At 38.5% G+C, this 24,433-nt stretch overlaps 1 protein-coding gene across 1 annotated transcript in view; it reads right to left on the bottom strand.

The window, feature by feature from the left end:
* Positions 1-24,433, bottom strand: part of man1a1 (mannosidase, alpha, class 1A, member 1) — a 249,169-nt gene that overhangs the window by 122,671 nt on the left and 102,065 nt on the right. The window contains exon 2 of the mRNA XM_062044868.1: positions 21,678-21,774. Within this exon, the coding sequence (XP_061900852.1) occupies positions 21,678-21,774 (97 nt within the window). The remainder of the gene's footprint in view (positions 1-21,677; positions 21,775-24,433) is intronic.

Here is a 24,433-nt window from a genome sequence, read left to right as displayed (position 1 = left end):
CCAAAATTGATCCCCAGCAACTCTTCGAAGCATCAAACAGGTTTATATGTGGTTATAGTGTATATATATTTTCTCATTCTGTTTGCACACTCTTGGAGTCAACATGTGCATAGTAATGTATATAGCGTCATGTACATAGTGTATATACCCCCCCACTAGGGATAATGTTTGATAAGAAATTATCGAGTTCGAGCCTATTATCGAATCCTCTTATCGAACCGATTCCTTATCGATTCTCTTATCGAGTCCAGATAGGTTGTTGTATATGGAAAAAAACACACAATATTTGGTTTAACAAAAGCTCACTTTTATTATATAAGAAAAAAACACAATCTAATAAATAAATAAATATTGACTGTTACCCCCCTAAAAAAATAAAATAAAATAAATAAATATTGACTGTTGTTACCCAAAGTATATTAAGTGGGATTTTTCAGAAAAACAAATACATACAGTAACACAAAAACAACCTGTCTCTGTGATCACTATAGGTGTATAAATAATAATATAGTGTTAAATAAAATCAGTCCCTTGGGCACAAAACTTAAAATAATACAGCTCTCCAAAAAGTGCACTTCTGCTGCTATTTGACATAACTGTTTGTTATGATGCTTTGACATTTTTGCACTTTTTTTTTCTATATTGAAAGAAAATTCTATGAAGAGAAAAGTTGTTTGCAAATGTGGTTACAATGCTAAAAAATTAAAGCGAAAAAAAGAAATACACTTTATTGAGTTAACATTATTTCTTTAGAGGGGGAAAGATGTGATGTTATGAGCTAGGCTAGGGAATATAACAACTACACTACCCAGCATGCAACGGGAGTGACAAGCATGCGCGGTAGCCCCGAAAAGTGTTGTTGCATGTCGTCACCCAGCAGCTAAGAATGAGGTTATGAGCACGCTGTGAAAGTAAACGTCAAGAACTCAGCCAACACGCCTCGTCTGCATTATTTATAATTAGACAGACAACACATATACAGTGTTATTTTGTTTTGTTTACAAGGAAAGAAAAACAAAAGTTAAAAAAGGGGGATCATGTCATATATGTTGTGCTGCGGTTGCTTTAAGAACGTTGCGACAGCTGCCGTAAAGGAGGTGCGTTGCTAGCCTGGTTGCTATGTTTCCGGTTGGTCGTAAAAGTGTTTGTCATGTGTGTGTACCCTCAGTAAAGTTATTCATTGGATTATACCTTTTGTTTTGAACTTTATTACACCTTGGAGCGCTTTTTCCCGTCCATTTTTTTCCTGCTTTCGCTATCTGCGCCTAATGACTGAGCTACGTGACGTAATTTCTTCTGATGTCTCAAAGGGCATTTCTGGTCGGGACGGGATTCGTTCCGAGAGACTCGAATAAAGAACCAACTCTTTTTCTTTACTACAGTGGTCTCGATAACGGGTACCGGTTCTCAAAAGGGGATTCGAGTCCGAGGACTCGGTTCTTGTCTTATCGAACAACCGGGAAAACCAGTTTCGAATATCATCCCTACCCCCCACCCCCCATTTTTTGTATATATTGTTTTTCAAATCACCTGACATGTATACTGTGTATATGTACAGTACATCATTTATCCATTTTTTTTAATGTATTTATTTACATACATGTTAAATATATTTTATTATTGAATGTATCAAATGTGATGAATATTTAATGGACCACAATGGAAACAAGCTTTTTGTGCCATCCATTTGCCTTTGTAAAGCATTACATGGATTCAGTTCTTTAAGATGTCAATCAACTTCTCAATCAATCAATCAATCAAAGTGCTGTAACTTCCATCTTTCTTTCGCTTCATGATGGTCTATTTTGCAGTCATATTCAATATAAAAGGACAGAATCAGAGTCACTAATGCTTGGGAATCGTTGTTTATGAACTCTATCCAGTTGTCTATAACAGTTTGTTACGTGCAATTTGTTTACCGTATTTTTCGGACTATAAACCGCTACTTTACTTAGTACTCCAAAGCCTTAAATGCCTGTGGCTAATGAAACAGTACAGCTAATTTATGGACGTTTCTTTGCTAATGGCCATAATGTTTTATATTCAACAAATTGTTTTCATATTACGCTGACAGAGACATTTTAAAGGTGTGTTATTTTTTTGTGCTATGACGCCATATATATTTATATTAAGGCTGCAACAACTAATCGATTAAATCGATTAAAATCGATTAAATCGATTAAAATCGATTATAAAATTAGTTGGCGATTAATTTAGTCATTGATTCGTTGGATCTATGCTATGCGAATGCGCAGAGGCAATTTTGTATTTTCATTTTTTTTTTAAATATATATATTTTTATTTTCTATAAACCTTTATTTATAAACTGCAACATGTACAAACAGCTGAGAAACAATAATCAAAATAAGTATGGTGCCAGTATTAAGATTAAAGATTAAAGTACCAATGATTGTCACACACACACTAGATGTGGTGAAATTTGTCCTCTGCATTTGACCCATCCCCTTGGGGAGCAGTGGGCAGCAGCGGCGCCGCGCCCGGGAATCATTTTTGGTGATTTAACCCCCAACTCCAACCCTTGTTGCTGAGTGCCAAGCAGGGAGGTTATGGGTCCCATTTTTATAGTCTTTGGTATGACTCGGCTGGGATTTGAACTCCAACCTACCGATCTCAGGGCGGACACTATATGCTGGTTTTTTTCAATAAAATATTGGAAAGGATAGAAATGTAGTTTGTATCTTTTATCCAATTATTAATCGATTAATCGAAGTAATAATCGACAGATTAATCAATTATCAAATTAATTGTTAGTTGCAGCCCTAATTTATATTAATATATATTTTGGACGAGTTTGCTCACTGCAGCAACTGCTGGTTGACAGTGTACTTCCTGTTTCGTGCCGGAAGTATATTCGCCCCTAGCGTGTCTGCTCAAAAGGGTTCTTCATTCATCACTCCAAGCAACGTTTGTAAGTTTTACAATATAACTAAAGCGATTTATACTTACTAAACCATTCCATGTGTGATGTCTGTAGGAGTATTTTCATGCATATTTGTAAGTGTTATCGTAATGTAATCAAGCTAGCGTTATCAGCATTAGCGACTATGCTAAAACATTTACAAGTGTCTGTTAGTATTATTAACTTACAACGGCACCGTTTGGAAAAAAAAATTACGTATGTAAATTAATATTTACAAAATCTTTTGTAACGGTATACCAGCCGCCTATGGTGCCATTAGGCTAAAATATGCAAAAATATTTATTCATTATGGATGTAATGGTTTTGTAGATACCGCGGTATTACGGTTTCAAAATCTTCTTAATAATGCCGTGACGCGTGACGGCATCAAACGAAAACTTGTTGTGTAGTTTTTTTTCTTTGAAAATAAACTATATATCCCAGAATCCTACGTGCAGCATGGGTCCGCAATGTGGGGGCGTGGAGCCAAAGATGAAGCAGGAAGGGAAGTATGTTCCACTTCGTAGTAGATAAGGAATGTTTTTTTTCAAAATCCGTTAATAACTTCTTAAGTTATGTGGCTAACAAAGAGACAAACAAACCGTGGTGAAAACATAACCTCTGTGGTGGAGGTAATAAAGTATGCCACGTTTGTTTTGAGCATTCCAAGCCAAAACAGATTCGGTGAATGCGCACTGTGCCGACGGAAAGCAACTGCTGCACACAGAACTACTTGATAAACCATTACCCGGAAAAGATGAAGCAAGCAAAGCTAAACGTCAATTTGTGAGGCCTTTACATGATTAAAAGTTTAAATGTGAGTTACTTTTCTGAGAAATTGCATTTTCAAAACTGATCAAAAAAATTTGCACTGAAGAGGACACTGCTTCTCTAAAAGTAAAGGTTGAGGGACACAGTGGATGTTCCCGCATAATTATTTGCACTTAAAAATACTTGTTTGTTTGTAGTAATAAATTAGATTAGAACATGTTAGCATTATATTTGTGTTCAATTGCAGTAAGTGTGTTTATCCTAAACATTCATGTCCCTTCATTATACACACAAAGGTATTATTACCAAGTCGTTTTTTTTTTGGAAATATACCAATAATAATGTGAGATTTTGATATCGTTACATCCCTATTATTTATTCAAAAACTTGGTAGGTGCGGCTTAAATACCAGTGCACTCTATAACCCGTAAATTAGGGTAGTTTATTTTATAACATGCGTACAAGGTTTTGCTTACGGTTCATACTTCAACATGCCCAAAAGGACATGTTTGTGCATACAATCCAGTGCAGCACAGCCTTTAATGGGAACTGCACAACAACTTTGAGACAAATAATGAACTTTTAATTTTGGAGCCTGAATATACGGAGGATGAGCTACAAGTTTTAGTGAAACACTAAACCATCATGTAGCATTAGTGGTTAAGTGCTAAAGAAGAAAAAATACCAACATAATAAAACAATGACTTATTGTACAATATCTGCTCTCACTGGGATGCCAATGGATGGCATGTTTATATCTTTCAGCACAACACTTGTCTTCTCTTTTTAGAGGAATTCATCATAATCCTCACTGAGGTAAAAAAAAACCAACCACAAAAAGAAAACCAAGCGTCTTGTCGTGTCTTGCTCGCAATGTATTCAGGTAGGGGTTGACTTTCAAAGTTAACCACCATATTGGGTTATGGCCACATTATTCTACTATTCAGGTGTGAGCAGGGCAGGAATTTCAGGACGAGCACGGCTCTTGTTGCCCTTCTGTTTGGCCATGTACCCCTCGAAAAATTATATGCGCTACGGCCTCATTGGCCGTGATGCCCCGACCAGTGGTGGGTTTAATTATGCGTCGTATGAACCACATGCAGCACAGTGCTGTACAAACACAAAGCATCACGGCTACGTTCCCTCTAAGGTATGTGCCTACGCAATTGTGCATTGCTCAAGCATCATCAGCCCATAGCAAATCTATGCCACGCACAAAATAAAATCCAATCTGAACTCTAAACAAAATAAACACATAACTATTTGTTCTGTAGTATTTTGCAATGCAACTCTGTAAGTGACAAGTGACAACAAGCGGCCCGAACAGATAAAACAATGTTCATCAACACTGTTCAATTTCTGTAACATCTGTTGAGACGCTTTAAAGAGGACAGGAACTCCATCGATCACTTTAGTGAACAAAATATTCGGCCGTAACCACACCAAAAACAATAGTAAAACACTTCTAACTGGAAAAATATATTTTTTTAGATTTAGATTTATTGGTCCCCTTGGGGAAATTCCTTTTCACTGCCGTACATTTGAACAATAGAAATTACACATTACAAAAACAAAAATAACAAAAAGACATCCTACATGACTAGGGTTGGGTATCGTTTGAATTCGAACAATTCCGATTCCGATTCCGGTTCTTTGTTTCGATTCCGATTCCTGACAATTCTCGGTTCCGATTCTTTTAAGAGGCAGGGTCAAAAAAAAGTTTAGGATATTTTAAATGAGCTAGCTAACCTACAGTCTTTCTGAATGAAATAGTCTGACATTCTCCATCAATTTTGATTCTATTAACTTTTTATGAACTTTACTATAAATTCCTCACAGGGCTGTTTTCAACTAGAATATAAATATCAAATCTATGAACTTGAATATAAATATTATAAATTATGAATACATTTTCCCAGGGGTACACTTTCCTCAAGAGAGCTTTATTTTTGAAAACCTCATGAAAACACATTTACACACACAAGTGTATGATGCTGCAGGTACTTAAACATGTTACCGTGCTCCCACTGATGGGCTAACCTGGTGCAGAAAAGCAAATAAACAATAAGAAACAACTTGCAAAACCCAGTCCAGATTAGCAGCAGGTACAGTATAAAATCAGAGACAGTTCTTGTTTAGGAAAATGACCATATCCGCCTTCTCAGGCAGGATGCGTGAGCGTTCTGGACAGATAGTGTCTCCTGCTGTGGAAAATACACGTTCGCTGGGTGTGGAAGAAGCTTGAACGCATAAATAGGAGAAAGCGCGATCTGACAGCAAAGGATAAGTCTTTTGTTGGTTCCACCGGACCACCGCCATGCAGCAGGGTCGTCAGACATAAGTATCGGTGGAACGTCCTGGTACATCTGCAGCTCTCTCTCCACTCGTTTCTTGATGGACATGGAGCTCTGTTATTTCGCGGTTATTTCATTTTTTTTTTGTAAAGTAAAGCCACATTTTCGACCGCCGACGCCCGCTATCCATGCTTGAGCTTGACTGACTCGCTCGGCTATGCTAACACTTCCGGCGGTGGGCGCTTCTTCGTTGGTGCTCAGCGGCTTCTTCTTCCGGTTCGGCGGACATATTTTATTTTATTTTTATTTTTTTTCCGGTCGGCGGACTGGGTATCGAAAATAGGAATCGAAATTTAAACTTTTGAACGATACCGGGAGAATCGGAAAGTTAGTCCCGGTTCCAATCGATACTCGATACTCGATACCCAACCCTATACATGACCAACACACATTTACAGGCTTGTCAGACAGGTCGGCCGGGCCTGCTGTTAAGGGCGGCTATAGCTGCAGGGATAAGGCTTTTCCTGAAGCGGGCCCTCCAGAATTTGATGGTTCTGTACCTGCGCCATGATGGTAGTGGGATGATGTATTGGTGTAGTGGGTGAGTGATATTCGGGACTATTGTTTTTGCCAGTCGAGTGATGGACCTGTGGTTTAAGTCTGAAACGTTGGGTGTGGGTAGGCCGATGATTTTAGCTGCTATGTTTGTAGTGCGTGTGAGTTTGGTCCGGTTGGTTACAGAAAGCATGGTGAAAAAACATGTGGAACAGTACATAAGGATGGGTTGAACAATGCTTTGGTAAAGTAATAACAGGAGATGAGGTGCAACGTATAGTCCTTTGAGTTTTCGGATGGCTGACAGTCTTTGTTGACTTCTTTTTTGAATGTCCGTGGTGTGCTGATCAAAGGTGAGTTTATTGGTCATAGTCTGCCGTACAAACCAGGCCGAAACCAACTCTTTGTCATCTGTTATATCAACAGCAGCCGCTCTCTCTCTCTCACCTGCACCAACACACACACATATGGCACGTAGCCAGTGATGTGTTTACATGTGTGCTTATTCTACTGTCATTTATTTAGAATGTTGGTTTATGGATATTAATCATTAAATACTTTTACTAGATTACAGAAATGCAAATAAAAATATATATTTTACGTTATATTTTACAGACAGAACGTTACAAGAATGTACACTTTATCCCCTGTTTACATCTAATTGTGCAACGTGAGAATGCTTTAAGTGGAACTAAATGTAATCTCTGGAAGGGGTACAAATGATTTCCAAAGTAGGACGCCCATTCAGACATACAGTACTAATACATAGCTCATGTGTCAGGTGGAGGTCGCAGCTTGCTGCGGGGTTGTTCTTCCAACGCAAAAACGGCTCCGGACGACAGCGTGAAGGTAGGCTTGGATTTATTTAACATAAATAACTCACTACCATAAACACAAAAATACAACAAAAAAGGCAAGCGTGCCTAAAACACAAGTGAAGCTGCTAGTTAGCAGAAGCTATGGCATGGACTATGAAACTTACTTGGTCAGAAAGAGACATGAACCGGTGTGACATAAAGACAATGCAAGCAAAACGAGTGATGAACAAAGGTGGGCTTATATAACAGTGACATGATTGGTGACAGGTGTGTGTGAGTCTAAACGTGAAACAGGTGCGTGACATGGCAGGTGAAAACTAATGGGTGACCATGGAAACCAAACAAAACAAGGAAGTGAAACCAGGAACTAAAAAAAGAGTCCAAAAACCAAGCAAAACATGGCCAAACAAACACATGATTAACACAGACATGACATCATGAAAATCAAGATTGTTTTTGTAATCTTCATTATAAGTGTACCAAATCACTTATATTAGAAACTAATCTCATGAAAATTACTTATCATTTCATTATTATAATAAAACATTTTACTTTTTATTAAGTCAGGTTTGGGACAGGTGTGATGCTGGTACGGCCAGAGTGTGCACATCTGATATTGCTCACATGTGCTCCACTAAATGTTCAGGGAGTTTTTGCGTTCGCTCAGAAACATGAAAAATTAGACGAAACATTGATCACCGGGCCAAACAGGAGTTCAATTCAACACACGCGGCAGCCTGTAATCTGCATTTGCAAACGTTTTTGACTCCTCAAAGCACAGTACCCTGATTGAAGAAGCCGTATGAGCTAAGTTAAGTAAGAAAGTTTGATACATTTGTGAAAGCATAAGAAGACAAAAAACTCAACATATAACACTGTTATATATAAAGAAAACATTCTTGGCCGTGCACTAAATAATATAGAAAAGCCCGAACATGTTATCGCTATTGTGGGCAAAAGGAAAATGTCGCCTAAGCGAGGGTTCTTCCTAAATGTACTATGACTGGAAGTGTTCTTATTGTAGGCAAAAAGTACACTAATGCATGGGTTCCGTATTTTAATGTAATGCACACTAGTTTCAAACACCTACATTTTTTATGTTTAAAAGTGTGTAGCTGGGAACAAAGTGACATTGTGAGCTTGTTATCTGCATTCTTCTAGCCAAGTAAAATCTAAAATGACAGATGGTTCTTCGTAAAAAATTATGAGTCATTCTATTTTATTATGTTTGTTGGTTCAAATGCAGTCTGCAGTGAGTAATAATGAGTGATATGCCTAAAATGATCAAAATACGTTGATGCTAAATGTTATTATAAATGTGCCCATTACTACATTACATATATACTTACATGTATATAAAACCTCAATGGAGGTGTTTGGATGTTTTCAAGGGCTTTATAGGTGGAATTGCACAGCTCCCATAGGCTCCATTGTAAGCCAAGTTTTGATTGCATTTATTTAATATTTAGAATGCAAAAAAAAAAAGTGCAGTTCCCCTTTAAGCTACATTATTATGACCGTGAACTTAAAATCATTGTTTTATTTGATAGCCTTTCTGCCCTGACATTTGGCTTTGTGCCCTCAAAAGGTTGACAACACTAAAGGCCAAGTGGCCTTGCACCTTAAATGACACAATTCCAGGTTTGGGTGTGAAGCATGATTTATAATCTAGCACAAACTTTAACTAATTCAGAGGCAATGCAGCAGCTAATCGGCTCAGTGGATACAAATCTCGGTGATCAAGATGCTGTGTTACTAAAAGTAGTTCCTCTGCGTCATATCGTATAATAACAATGACACTAATACTTGGTTAAAATGCAGGTCACAACATGTAAAGGCATCATTGTGGGCGTTTTTTAGAGGACTTTACAGGCAAAATAGATTACTCACCAAGACTACAATGTTCGCCGTCTGGTACGAGCTGTATTTTGCAATTTAGACTGCACAAAAAAAAGTTAAACGTGTATGTTCTTGTCTCACATAAAGATTGTGAATTATAGGCAAAATTCCAAAGAAAAAAAAAAGTGCAGTTCCCTTTAAGAGATTGTTTTTGAGTAAAAAATCCTTAAAAGTATAACGTATTTTCCGCACTATAAGGCGCACCGGATTATAAGGTGCACCTTCAATGAAAGGCATATTTCAAAACTTTGTTCATATATAAGGCGCACCGGATTATAAGGCGCATCTATGTCAACAAAACAGTCAGATAGGTCAGTCAAACTTTATTAAGAGATTACAAACCAGCGTTCTGACAACTCTGTTCACTCCCAAAATGAATAAACAGCTGATTTACTCGTGTTACGTAAATCAAACGTTAGTGCTATCACAATATAGTAACACTCGAAATAGTGCAGAGCAATAACAATATCAATAACTCAACGTTGCTCAAACGTTAATGTCACACAACACAACACACAAAATAAACATGTAAAGCTCACTTTATGAAGTTATTCCTCATCCACAAATCCCTCGAATTCTTCTTCTTCAGTGTCCGAATTAAACAGTTGAGCGAATACGACATCCAAAATGGCCGGCTCCGTCTCGTTGAAGTCGTCATTAATGGAGTGAGTGTCGCTGCTGTTTAGCAGTTCAGTGACAATTCCTGCCTTCCTGAAAGCTCAGACCACAGTTGAGACTGAATCAGCCCAGGCATTTACGATCCACTGGCAGATAGTGGCGTATGTCGTCCGGCGCCATCTCCCTGTCTTGGTGATCGTGTGTTCGCCTTCTGTCATCCACTGTTCCCACGCAGTTAGCAGTCTAGTTTCGATTGCCCTGTTGACACCAATATCTAGCGGCTGGAGTTCTTTTGTCAATTCACCCGGAATGACGGCGAGTATTGAATTAAGTGCGCAAGTGTGTCTCTTAATGTGATGTCATGAGCTAGCGAATATAACAACTACACTACCCAGCATGCAACGGTAGTGACGAGCATGCGCGGTAGCCCTGAGAAGCGTTGTTGTATGTCGCCAAGACTTGCCATGCCGGCAGTTAGAATGTGGTTATGAGCACGATGTGAGTAAACGTTGAGAACTCAGCCAACACGCCTCGTCTGCATTATTTATAATTAGACAGACAACACACTTAATAGGAGCCATTTTGGGGTCTTTACATAAACACACAAATGGAAATGAAACGTCATATATCGCAGCATGCACCGCGCGCTTCTTCTTCTTCTACGGGGAAAAAAGATGGCGGCTCTTTACCGTAGTTGCGAGACCTAAACTTTATGAAAATGAATATTAATATTAATCCATATATAAGGCGCACCGGATTATAAGGCGCACTGTCAGCTTTTGAGAAAATGTATGGTTTTTAGGTGCGCCTTATAGTGCGGAAAATACGGTTATAAAAAAAGCTTAGCAATTTTCTGTTTTGTATTTTGTTCCTGCCAGCCTCAAGAATGGCTGCGATAGTTGTGACCCCAAGATGCAGGACACAGGAGGACGACTTGCAGGTAAGATAAGTGTTGTAATAATAACAGCAGGATGAGCACTTAAACAAGGCAGTCACAAAGACAATCTTCCATCCCAGGCTGAAGGGCAGGCTGGTTTATAAGGAAGCCTGATTGGCAACCATGAACAGGTGTGCTCTGGTTGCCAATCAGGGAAAGGTGAGAGAAACTGTGCTCAGGCCAGAGTGGTGAAACCAGACAGGAAATGTTAAAAATGTTAAAAGAAAAATAACATTTTAATTGATTTTACTCTCTATTATGAAACGGTAAAGTAACGGTAAGTAAAAGTAGTGTTTCTCCTTCACAAAAATACTAAAGTAAAAAGTATGATGCATATATTAGGGTTGTCCCGGTACCAATACAGGTACCAAAATGTATTTTGATACTTTTCGATACTTTTCTAAATAAAGGGGATCACAAAAAAAATGCATTATTGGCTTTATTTTAACAAAAAATTATTACGGTCCATTAAACATATGTTTCTTATTGCAATCGAAGAATAAAGGCTCCTAATTTGGCTGCTGACTAATGCAATAAGATATTGTGTCATTTATTATTAATTTATTTTGTCAAAATTATGAGGGACAAGTGGTAGAAAATAAATTATTAATCTACTTGTTCATTTACTGTTAATATCTGCTTACTTTCTGTTTTAACATGTTCCATCTACATTTGTGTTAAAATGTAATAATCACTTACTCTTCTGTTGTTTGGAGGCTTTACATTAGTTTTGGATGATACCACAAATTTGGGTATCGAGCCGATTCCAAGTAGTTACAGGATCATACATTGCTCATATTTAAAGTCCCCATATGTCCAGGGACGTATTTACTGAGTTTATAAACATGATATGAATTTTAAAAAAAAGGAAAAATGTTTTTGTGATTATAAAAAATATCTATGTAATCATTGTAGTATCGACTAGAACAGTGGTTTTCAACCACTGTGCCGTGGTACACTAGTGTGACGTGAAATATTGCCTGGTGTGCCGTGGGAAATTATACAACTTCACCTAATTGGTCCCAAAAATATTTTTTGCAAATCAATAATCATAATAATGTGCCGTTGTCTAGTGCCTGTGCTGTGTAGAGCTTGGCAGGGTAACCATGTAATACTCCATATCAGTAGGTGGCAGCAGGTAGTTCATAGCTTTGTAGAAGTCGGAATGTGTCGAGGATGGTTTGTCGTGATCCCAATATGCAGAGCACAGCGTGCAGGTAAAAAGGTATGTAACGCTTAAACCAAAAATCAACAAAAGGCGAGTCCCGCTAGGAAAAGGCGCTGAAGCATAGGGATGGCTATGTAAAACAAAAGTAAAACTGAACTGGCTACAAAGTCAACAAAAACAGAATGCTGGACGACAGCAAAAACTTACAGCGTGTGGAGCAAAGACGGCGTCCACAAAGCACATCCCGTACATGACATGACAATCAACAATGTCCCCACAAAGAAGGATAGCGTACGCACAACTTCAATAGTCTTGATTGCGAAAAAACAAAGCAGGTGCGGGCAATAGCGCTCAAAGGAAGGCATGGAGCTGCTATAGGAGAACACCAACAAAAAAGGAAGAGTCACCAAAATAACAGCGCAAGACCGAAACTAAAGCACTACACACAGGAAACAACAACAAACTCAAGATAAGGCACGACAACCTGGTGGAGTTTCATTTTTTTAACCTTTTCTGCTGGTGGTGTGCCTCTGTAATTTTTAATGAAAAAAATGTGCCTTGGTTAAAAAAAGGTTGAAAAACACTGGACTAGAAATGCTCTTGTATTTGGTATCATTACAGTTGATGTCAGGTGTAGAGCCACCCATGGAATTTTGTTTACATTGAGCAGCGCCAGCTTGTTAGCAGTGACGCCAGTGAGCTATTGTATTCTCCTACGGTGAGTAGTGAAGCATGTTTAGCTATTCCTCGTCCTGCAGGGATGATACTTGTAATAAACTTACTTTATTTGTCACCATGGAGGCGAGGATTAGTGATTTAGAAGTAGCTAAAACACTGCCAACTGCGGATGGACGTTAGCCGCTAGCTAGCTAGCCATGTTTAAAACACCTCTTGTAGAGCTGTGTTTTAGTGTTATAGCTTCACCTTAATTGTTAGTTTTTAAGCCAAAACGCGTCCATTCTCCCTTTTCTGTCTACACACTGTGTCTGCTTGTAAGTACTCTGTGATTGTGCGCTGGAGAACATGCTCCTCTGCTCGTAAAAAACATCAATGTCACGACGTTGACAACGGCGCGCCGTCATGTTCGTTAAAAAAAAAGGGGTAATCTGAACTTTTCAGAGGCGGTATAGTACCAATTATGATTCATTAGTATCGCGGTACTTAACTAGTACCGGTATACCGTACACCCACACACATATATATATATATATATATATATATATATATATATATATATATATATATATATATATATATATATATATATATATATATATATATATATATATATATATACATATATATATATGTATATATATATATATATATATATATATATATATATATATATATATATATATATATATATATATATATATATATATATATATATATATATATATATATATACCAGTGACGTGCAGTCAGGGGAGGCAGGTGAGGCGGGGCCTCACGTGCCATCATGGAAAGAAAAAAAATGTAAAAAGAAAAGAAAAAAGTTTAAACTGTTATATGTATCCAGTGATTATACTATAAAGTTATTTTCCATTTAACTTCACCAGTTTTAGATTCTTTTTATTCAAAATCGCTGAATTTTCACATTTGCCGTTCAAATACTGAGAAGAGACTTGCGGTGATCAGCAGCCAGTTGAGGCACGTCACTGAGTTGAGCCTCACCATGGATTGCGCAATGACTCGGCTAACTGCTGGCCTGCTGTGCAGTGAGACCGTATTGCTATATGAATTATATTATACATTTCCATAGTTTAGTTAGCTGAGGTATATAATGCACAGTGTAATTTGTCAACATCTGTATGTGTGTAACATATTTCTTGTGCTGAGTAATCATAAAACTGCTGCGAAGACGCACTGGCTGAGGCTCGCAGTAATCCCGCCTCCTGGTGGTAGAGAGCGGTAGTGATCCCAGAGATCATTCATGCGACTACTCGGCTGCAGAAGAAGTGACAACAAGCAGCAACAGTTAGCAGCGATCGTTTATTTTTTCCTCTTGCCTGGACTATTAACATGGAGGATTACATATCTAAAATAAAACAGTTTTCTAAACTGGACTTTCAATCGAAGCAGGAGGTAATACTTAAAGGAAGATCTCCATCGAGACAGAGAGACTTTTAAAACTGAAGAAAGATAAGGAAGACTTCTATAAACAAGTTATCGATGCTCTTGTTCGAAAGGAGCTGCGCATGGACTTCATTTATAAGTAAAGGTAAGACCATATTAACGTTTTTTTTAATTAAATGTGCTTTTTTGTGTGCTACAGTTTGTATGTGTAAAGTTAAAGTTAAGTTAAAGTACCAATGATTGTCACACACACTAGGTGTGGTGAAATTTGTCCTCTGCATTTGACCCATTCCCTTGCTCACCCCCTGGAAGGTGAGGGGAGCAGTGGGCAGCAGCGGCGCCGCACCCGGGAATCATTTTTGGTGATTTAACCCCCTATTCCAACCCTTGATGCTGAGTGCCAAGCCGGGAAGAATGCTGGTATGAGCTTTTAAACATAACCCGTTAACTGCTGGCAATCAAATGGTGAATAAGATACTCTTTAGGGTTCATATGTTTGTAAATCTGACTGTGATGAAGACAGTGCCTCACCAGCCATGAACCTGACCGCACGTCACTGATATATACATACATACATATATTGTATATACTGTAAATATACATATATATACATACATACATATACTGTACATGAATATATACATACATATAGGATTGTGCTGAAAATGTAATTTCCCCTCGGGGATCAATAAAGTACTATCTAATCTAATCTAATATATATATTAGGGGTGTAACTGTACGTGTATTTGTATTGAACTGTTTCGGTACGGAGGTGCCGGTTCGGTTCGGAGGTGTACCGAACGAGTTTCCACACGGACATATTAAGTAGCGTAACGCGCATTGTGTAAACAATGCACACCGAGGCACAACACACGGCATGCGAGCAGCTAACGGGCTAGGATAGACTGACCATACGTCCTCTTTTCACCGGACATGTCCTCTTTTGCGGAGCAATACATATATATATTTGTATTGAACCGTTTCTGTATGGGGGTTCCGGTTCGTTCGGAGGTGTACCGAACGAGTTTCCACACGGACATATTAAGTAGCGTAAAGCACGTTGTGTAAACAATGCAGTGTGTTGGGCCTCGGTGTGCATTGTTTACTAAAAATGCCGGACATTTGAGGCATTGAAGAAACTCCGCCCTGACAGCTCCGCAAAAGAGGACATGTCCGGTGAAAAGAGGACGTATGGTCGGTCTATCGTAGCCCGTTAGCGGCATGCTAGCAGCTAACGTTCAGGGTTAGGAAGGGGTTAAAAACAAAACAAATTGTGCACGCAGCAGCATTCGGGAGGGAGGGGCAGAGACAGAGAGAGCGAGAGAGTTATGATAAACGCGCATGCGTCGCCAGGCTCTGCTTTTTATCCATAGATTTATCAGATTCAATTTTTTATTATCTATAGCAGAGGTGTCAAAAGTGTGCCCGGAGGCCATTTGCGGCCCACAGCTAATGTTTTAAAGGCCCACGGCACATTCTAAAAATACTATTAAATTAAACAAAAACATAACAAAAGTGAAATAAAAAAGCTTAAAGGTTAAATGTAATTTAGAAAAAGTTGCAATGTTGACTAATAAAACAAAGCTGTTTTTTTTTCTTTCAAACTGTCATTGCTCAAAACATAATATTGAATCAAAATCAATGTTATTATGAATTATTGACCTATCCGAGGTTCAGATTACTTCACATCAAATATTCCACTAAGAAAAAAAATTTTGGTGGAAGATTTTGCAAATTTGGTAAATAAATAACCCAAAAATTTATATTTTGTTGTTTTCTTACTGTACCAAAAATGAACCGAACCGTGACCTCTAAACCGAGGTACGTACCGAACCGAAATTTTTGTGTACCGTTACACCCCTAGTATTTATATATGTATAGTATATATTTACATATATACACATATACCTATATATAGTATATACATACATATATAGTATGTATATTCATAATTTAGAATATAATTTATATATAATTTTCTTTGATTTATTTATTTATGAAACAGACGTTTTTTGTTAAGATGTTAAAAGTGTTTATGAAAAATACAAGCACTTTAACACAGAAATTCCTTTCTTTCAGGAGAACAAAAACATAAGTTGGTGTATTACCTTATTATGTTGACTTGCATTGATTGGAATCAGACAGGATTTACAGTAGTGCTGTTAACTTTTAAATTTTCGAATTTACATTGTGAAGGAGAAAAACAAAAGTCCTCCTTTCTGTCCAATACCACATGAAAGTGGTTGGTATTTGGCATCTTATTTACCCAGCCTCCATACTCGTATGCTAAAGAAGAAATACATTGACGGCAAACTCCGTAGCCTGCTAGCTTGTGTGCGCATGCCGGATTAAGCAGCACTTTTATTGTGAAAACAGGAACTGTGCGGTTGGTCTTCAGGCTTTTGACAGCAGGTATGGCGGCACAGTCTGTTGAAATAAAAAGTGTTTCTCGCCTTCCTGCCGGTTGTTTTTTCCTTAATACTGAGCTCGCAGCAGCCAGCGTCATCTCAGAAGATCCTAGGGTGCCGTGTATGCCAATCAAGTGACGAAAGTGACATCATAATGAAGATTGATGATCGCTAATTTTTAGGTCTATTTTTTTTTAATGCCTGGCTGGGACTGACACACCTTCCGCGATTGACCTGTGATGTGAGCTATGTATTGTACATCGTATGTTCCTGACATTCTCAGCACTAGTGTACAATCACACAGTTACTGCAGTTACTCTGTACTGAGTCCAATGTGTACAAACCATCCCAGATGTATTTATAGAAGCATGCTGCCTGACAATCCAGTAGACGCTGGATGCGTTTAAAAAAAAAAGAGCAATCAGACTCCAGAGGGGACTTAAATCAAACGCTTTATTTCACTTTGAACAAATCTAGCCCTTCTATTAATATTGCTCTTTAACATCTTTGCACTTGTCAAACATTATTTAAGATCACTTTGAGGAGACAGACAACCTCTTGGATGGCTGAGAAGTTTCATCAGATGTTTGCGTCCATCATTTAAACAATAAATGCACATAAATTAAAGCTAGCACAATGCCAAGTGCAAAGAATAATATGAATACTACAGGACTAATAACATATTCTAAATCAGTAGGCAAATACTGATATGTTTCCCACTTTGCAACTAGAACAGCTTCCACTCTTCTGGGAAGACTTTCTACAAGATTTTGGAGTGTGTCTTCCCAAAATGTTTGGTTAAAATTAAGCATAAAGATTAATTGACTTTGTATAAAGTGCTGCTGCTCTTTACTATGAATAAGGGAATGTATTTTCTATTTGTAGAGACTTCAATGGAGGAGAGCAGGAAGCATCCGATTCGATCAGGCTACGCTAACAATTAGTATGCTGGCTAATGCTTTCCTCTCTCACTGCACTACCCGCACACATTATGACTTCCAGTAATGGAAACAGCGGACGGAATTTACAAGAAGCTGACCTGATAGGAGAAAGCCATCGTTGAAGCAAATTAATTTGGAATATGACATAATGAGGGGGTTTGGCCTTTTCCCCAAAACTTTATGTCAAAGAAGTGTCCAAATGAACTTTAACAATCTATTACACAATTATGAGCGGAGTTGTATGCCAATGGTTATTTTACGACATTATAGAATGATACACTTTCTGCAAGGTCATTTAGCTGTTGTATACTTTTTTACACGGACAAGCTTTCGCTGATCACATAATGCCAGCACAGTGAGTTAATATGTCCACTTATCCAAGACTACAAGCATGTCATGCACAGTCTTGAATAAAGACACTTATAAACGTACAAACATCTATATACACAGTGTGCAACGTTATGTAAAGCCATTAGCATGGCAGACTTCATGGGAGCCAACGACGACTACTTTGGGACAAAAGATGCTCCAGAACCTTATATTTTTTAGCCTGAATATAAGGAAGATGAGCTACAAGTTTTAGAAGTTGTGTGCTAAGCAGGTCCAGCTTTAAAGAAACACAAAGCATCATGGAGCATTATTGCTAAGTGCTTAACACGATATATAAACTACACACATAATAAAACAATGACTTACTGTACAATGTCTTATTTCAGTGAGATGCTGTGGGATGGGATGTTTATATTTTTCAGCACAAGACTTGTAATCCCCGTTTAGATGATGAATTAATCATAATTTTCCCTCAAGTTAAAAAAAAAAAAAATGGGACAATGGGAACAAACGAGCATCTTGTGTCTTCCTTGCCATGTTTTTGGGAGTAAATACAAGGTTTCTGCAGGTATCAGCAAGTCTAATTTATTGCTTTGATTTTTAATGCCACCTAAAATAAATGTACTGCCCATGTCCTACTGCAGATAGTTATTATATATAGTCAAAAGCTTACAATTGTCTGTATAGACAAAATTGTAAGCATTATAAAAATGATAATCTTGAATAGTTGAAAAGTTTACATTAATTGTTAATCTGTAACGAATTAGAATTGACTCACAATGTGAGGGTCTATTTCTTTGTTCATCTATTTTAAACAGCAGAAGTTGCTTTGTTGGTCATGCCAAATAAATTTGACAGTGTTGACTGCTGCCTGCCTTTAATCACTGACCTGTGATTAGTTAATAGCATGTGTGATTTTACCACGTTGATGCCCATTTAGCAAAGTGTGGAGGTCTTTTTGTATACACTGCAGTACGCTTCTCTGGTTTTACCATCGACAGGCGTTAACCAGTGTTCACTTATGGTCACGAAGACAACAAAAAGGTCATGAAAACTTCCCACACTCTAAAAGACATTATAAAAACCATTTCCATCAAGAAAAATTATAAAATGATGATTTGAGTTTTTTTGTTCCATTTTCTTTTGCCATACCTTGCACATGTTTCGTGTTTTTTTGTGTATTCGTTCCGTGTGGTAGTTCTGTTTCAATGTCTTAATTACTGATTGAAAATTATACAGAAAAGTAATTTCTATGAACTTATTCTGAAAAAATGTATAGAGAAATATTTACTTGTATGTTCTGATTGTTTGAATTGTGTGTGTCATATTGTTGTTGAAATGAAGTTAAGGGAAAAAAAAGAGCTGTGATTGGTCAGCTTGTTACGACGTCATTTCCGGGGTTCACACGGCCCTCCTTCGCGAACGTCTTCTCCTACGGTTTTGAAGCAATGTGCACATTAAATGTGACTGTTGTATTAAAACGATTAGTTCCAGGTCTAACATAGAAGTGAGTGTCGTTACCACTACTTCACACAGGAAACCAAAAACGTGTGGAAGAAAATTAGTAAAAGTAAAAGTGGGACCCGCCTGCTCCTGCCGAGACAAAGATTGTGGATGACTGACAAGAGGCTTACTCTGTTTATGTACTGTAATTCCACTGTCGAATACACATGCTAGGTGCTAACAAAGCGATGCACAGAGTGACACCTCTGTATCCAGTTTGAAAGCCAGAGACAAAGAAAGAAACACATGGACATAGCAATTTGTCGATGACATTTTCATTTTCATTTATCGTTCTATGAATTGACTGATTCACTATGGGTCCCCGCCTACAATTGCATGATTTTTTTAAATACCTCTGGACATCGAATTTAATGCTTTCTTATGCCGTTTAGGCCATTTAAAATTAAAATCTATTTAACGACTTTTAATGCTTTTTAATGACCCGTGGAAACCATGAAATTGAATGTCAAAATTGAGCAACTTCTCGGCTTATGACAACAACCTTCCACTGTACAAGTGAGAGATTTGATTTAGAATTTAGAATTAACTTAACTTTTACCAACTCAGAGATGATACAGCAGCTTACTGGCTCAGTATGTCAATAGCTGCATAAGCCAGTTATATCTCTGTGATCAAGGCACCACTAAAAGTAGTTCCTCAGCGCTGACACTTTTAATAACAATATCGCTAATACACGGTTAATATGCAGGTCACGACATGTAAATGGAATATTGTTGGCGATATTTCGATGTTTGTTTAGAGGACTTCATGGGTGCAATAGATGGCTCCCATTAGCTTTATTGTGAGCCACCACGTACTACAAATTAGAATTAATAAAAAAGAGAAAGCATTTGTGTTCTTGTCTCACAGAGGGATTGTGAATTCCAAAAAAAGTTCAGTTCCCATTTAAGCCACGGAACTTTTTGTCCCCACTTCTCAAGGCTAGGCGCAGGAACAACAACACACTGCGTGTTTAACGGCTAGTCCATTAAATTATGGTATGATTGTTGTGTTTATGCCTTTCTAGCATCCTGTACAACAGTGTTTTTCAACCTTTTTTGAGCCAAGGCACATTTTTTTCATTAAAAAAATACGGAGGCACACCACCAGCAGAAAAGGTTAAAAAAATGAACCTCCACCAGGTTGTCGTGCCTTATTTTGAGTTTGTCGTTGTTTCCTGTGTGTCGTGCTTTAGTTCCTGTCTTGCGCTGTTATTTTGGTGACCCTTCGTGTTTTGTTGGTGTTCTCCTGTAGCAGCGTCACACCTTCCTTTGAGTGCTATTGCCCGCATCCGGTTTGTTTTCGCAATCAAGACTATATTGAAGTTGTGCGTGAGCTATCCTTCTATGTGGGGACATTATGTCGTGCATGGATGTGCTTTGTGGACGCTGTCTTTGCTCCACACGCTGTAAGTTTTTGCTGTCGTCCAGCATTCTGTTTTTGTTTACTTTGTAGCCAGTTCAGTTTTACTTTTGTTTTACATAGCCATCCCTATGTTTCAGTGCCTTTTCCTAGCGGGACTTGCCTTTTGTTCATTTTTGGTTTAAGCGTTACATACCTTTTTACCTGCACACTGTCTCCCGCTGTGCTCTGCATATTGGGATCACGACAAACCATCCTTGACGCGTTCCGACTTCTACAAAGCAATGAACTACCTGCTGCCACCTACTGATATGGAATAGGGCGTATTACAAGATTACCCTGCCAAGCTCTACACAGCACAGGCACTAGACAACGGCACATATTATGATGATAGTATATATGATAGTATATATCTGTATCATGAATCAATTTAAGTGGACCCCGACTTAAACAAGTTGAAAAACTTATTCGGGTGTTACCATTTAGTGGTCAATTGTACGGAATATGTACGTCACTGTGCAACCTACTAATAAAAGTCTCAATCAATCAAAAACATTATTATGATTAGTGATTTGCAAAAAATATTTATTGGACCAATTAGGTGAAGTTGCATAATTTCCCATGGCACACCAGACAATATCTCACGGCACACTAGTGTGTCGCGGCACAGTGGTTGAAAATCACTGCTGTACAACAACAAAGATCTATTCGATGCTCGGATGACAGATTCGGTCAATTATCCATCTTGAGGGGCAAGAATGTGGCTGGGTGCTGAGCAAAACACAATGAGACAGCAACCCCTAGCGCTGTCTTCGCCCTCATTAGCAGGACTGGCGCAGACAGCTGCCCCCAATATGAATATATGATAACGTTGACATTTAGAAGCATCCATAGATGGATGGCTCTAAATGACGGCCAATTTGACTGCTAATCTAAAAGGCCAAGGCTGCTGGTGGCAGCCACGCCACATCAATCCCTCTGTGTGAGCGTGTGCGCGCGTGTGTGTTTTCGTATGCATGTGTGAGTGCATGTGGTTTTGTGTGCGTGTGTGTGCGCATGCGTGTGTGGACTCACCAAACAGATTGCTGGAGTGGCCTTGCATGGAGACGGGCCGCAGCTCATTGGAACCCCAGGCATAACGTCTGTAGCTGTCCCACGCGTGTTTCATCATCTGTCGGAAAAAAGGAGGAGGAGGAAGATGTGATGCGAGTAGTTATGAAGAGCAACTCAGGCGGAACTAGAGATGCATATGTTGTAGACCAACATAATAAATCCTACTGTACATCTTTTTGATTGTGTCTCCTATTCAAATAAACAAGCTGATGAAAGCACAATTAAGAGTGTTGCTGCTCTACCTAGTGGTCAAGTTAGGTACTTACAGTCTCATTCACGCTTGTTAAATGTGTCAACATTTTAAAGGTGGTACTATTTGTGGCCCATTAGGTAATCTTACAAACTGACTATTTTAACGTTAAATGTTTAATGTTGATCCCATCCGTGCAGGTTTACATGACAATTAATTCAATGAATCAGCGTCACAGTGTTTGGAAGAGAGTACCTTTGTGTGTAACACTGCCAACTAGTGGTCTGGCATGCACACAACAACATTTTCGTTGTGTTTTACAGTCGCAGAATGAATCCTAAATTGTCAATAAAGGTCTCAAATTGATATGTTTCCCTGTTAAAACTTTCTATGGCAGGTCCCCTCAATTGCTTGTATTCCAACAAGTGATTTCTTCCTGGAAGTGAAAACCAGTGGTGGTCCACCAAGCTAAGATGGCTGTTGTACAGCAAGCATGGCGCGCGCAGAGTACAAAAGGGGCCCATATATTCCGGCAAAAAGCAGGTATGAGCAAAAAATCCAACAATGCAATGGAATAGATCCCTATACTTTATCAAAAAAAGATTTGTTGAGTGATAAAGGATTATTTGTCAGTAGAAATCCCAAACATATGGAATTATCATGTGCGCCAGACACGATTCTACACAACAATAAGATGACAACTTGGAAAAGCATGGAGGTCTACAACTTCTTTGTGTGTGGCTGGGTCAAGGAAATCATGCATCGTTTTTTGCTCGGGTAAGGTTGCATTTCATGATTTAACTATGTGTCTACTGCCATGTTTGTTGCCTGCCCTTGTTGTTGCACTCACCGTTTACGAGTATGTAAGCTTTTCCTCATCTTTACTGAAATATAATTATAAATGCCAACTTTGTGTATGTGCTGAAAGCTTCATTTATGATTGTTACATTTGGGGGGGGTTATTGTATTTATTTTTTATTTTTTTGTCATAAAGAAATACAATCATGTGTGCTTACGGACTGTAGACTGTATCCCTGCAGGCTGTATTGATCTATATTCATATATAATGTATATATTGTGTTTTTTATGTTGATTAATTAAACATTTTTTAAATTTCTTGTGCGGCCCAGTGGTTGGGGACCACTGATTTACTGCATACCCTCTTAAAGAGTCAGCGTCGTCTTCTGTCAGAGTTACAAATTGTACACAAAAATTAGTCCTGTTATGCAGAACACAAATGTGCACTGCAGACACCGCTGTTTCTCAGGAGGATATTTCTTATTTATTCTGTAAACTTCAGTCATTCTTGACAGGGCTGTACGCTTAGCTTTTTCATTACGGCGTGGCGAAGTTGGTAGAGTGGCTGTGCCAGCAATCGGAGTGTTGCTGGTTACTGGGGTTCAATTCCCACCTTCTACCTTCCTAGTCACGTCCGTTGTGTCCTTGGGCAAGACACTTCACCCTTTGCCTCTGATGGCTGCTGGTTAGCGCCTTGCATGGCAGCTCCCGCCATCAGTGTGTGAATGTGTGTGTGAATGGGTAAATGTGGAAATACTGTCAAAGCGCTTTGAGTACCTTGAAGGTAGAAAAGCGCTATACAAGTATAACCCATTTATCATTTATTATTTATTAGGAGCACAGTGGCTCATGAATGAAAATATTTAGTAGCACAGAAAAAAATTAGAAGCAATATGATGTCCTCAATAACACACTTTTATTATTAACACTCAAACGTACACAGCAACACACATCTGCACTCATCAGGGCAGGAATTTTACGACGGCACCCGTTGCCAACCTGTTTGGCTGTGTGCCCCTTGCAAAAATGATTAATGATCTATTGCTAACTGTGGATGGCCATGCGTCATCCATGTTGCTGCTACATGATCTCAGCGCTGCTTTGGATACCGTTGATCATAACATTCTATTGGAACGTTTCAAAACACGTATTGGTATGTCAGACTGAGCCTTTTGTTGGTTTAACGACTATCTTACTGACAGGATGCAGTGCGTCTCCCATAACAACGTAACCTCGGAGTATGTTAAGGTAACGTGCAGAGTTCCACAGGGTTTAGTTCTTGGCCCGGCACTCTTCAGTATCAACATGCTGCCGCTAGGTGACATCATACGCAAATACGGTGTTAGCTTTCACTGTTATGCTGATGCCACCCAACTCTACATGCCCCTAGACCTGACCAACACACCAGATTGTAGTCATCTGGAGGCGTGTTTAAATTACATCAAATAATGGATGTCCAGCAACTTTTTGCATCTTAACGCTAAGAAAACGGAAATGCTGATTATCGGTCCTGCTAGACACCGGCACCTATTTAATAATATCACCTTAACATTTGACAAGAAAACAATTGCACAAAGCGACTCGGTAAAGAATCTGGGCAATATCTTCGACCCAACTCTCTCGTTTGAATCACACATTAAGAGTGTTACTAAAACAGCCTTCTTTCATCTCTGTAATATCGCTAAAATGTGTCCCATTTTGTCCAACATTGACGCTGAGATCATTATTC

This window comes from Entelurus aequoreus, linkage group LG04, assembly GCF_033978785.1.
Source record: "Entelurus aequoreus isolate RoL-2023_Sb linkage group LG04, RoL_Eaeq_v1.1, whole genome shotgun sequence".
Lineage (NCBI taxonomy): Eukaryota > Metazoa > Chordata > Actinopteri > Syngnathiformes > Syngnathidae > Entelurus > Entelurus aequoreus.
This window is presented reverse-complemented; position numbering and strand designations above follow the sequence as displayed.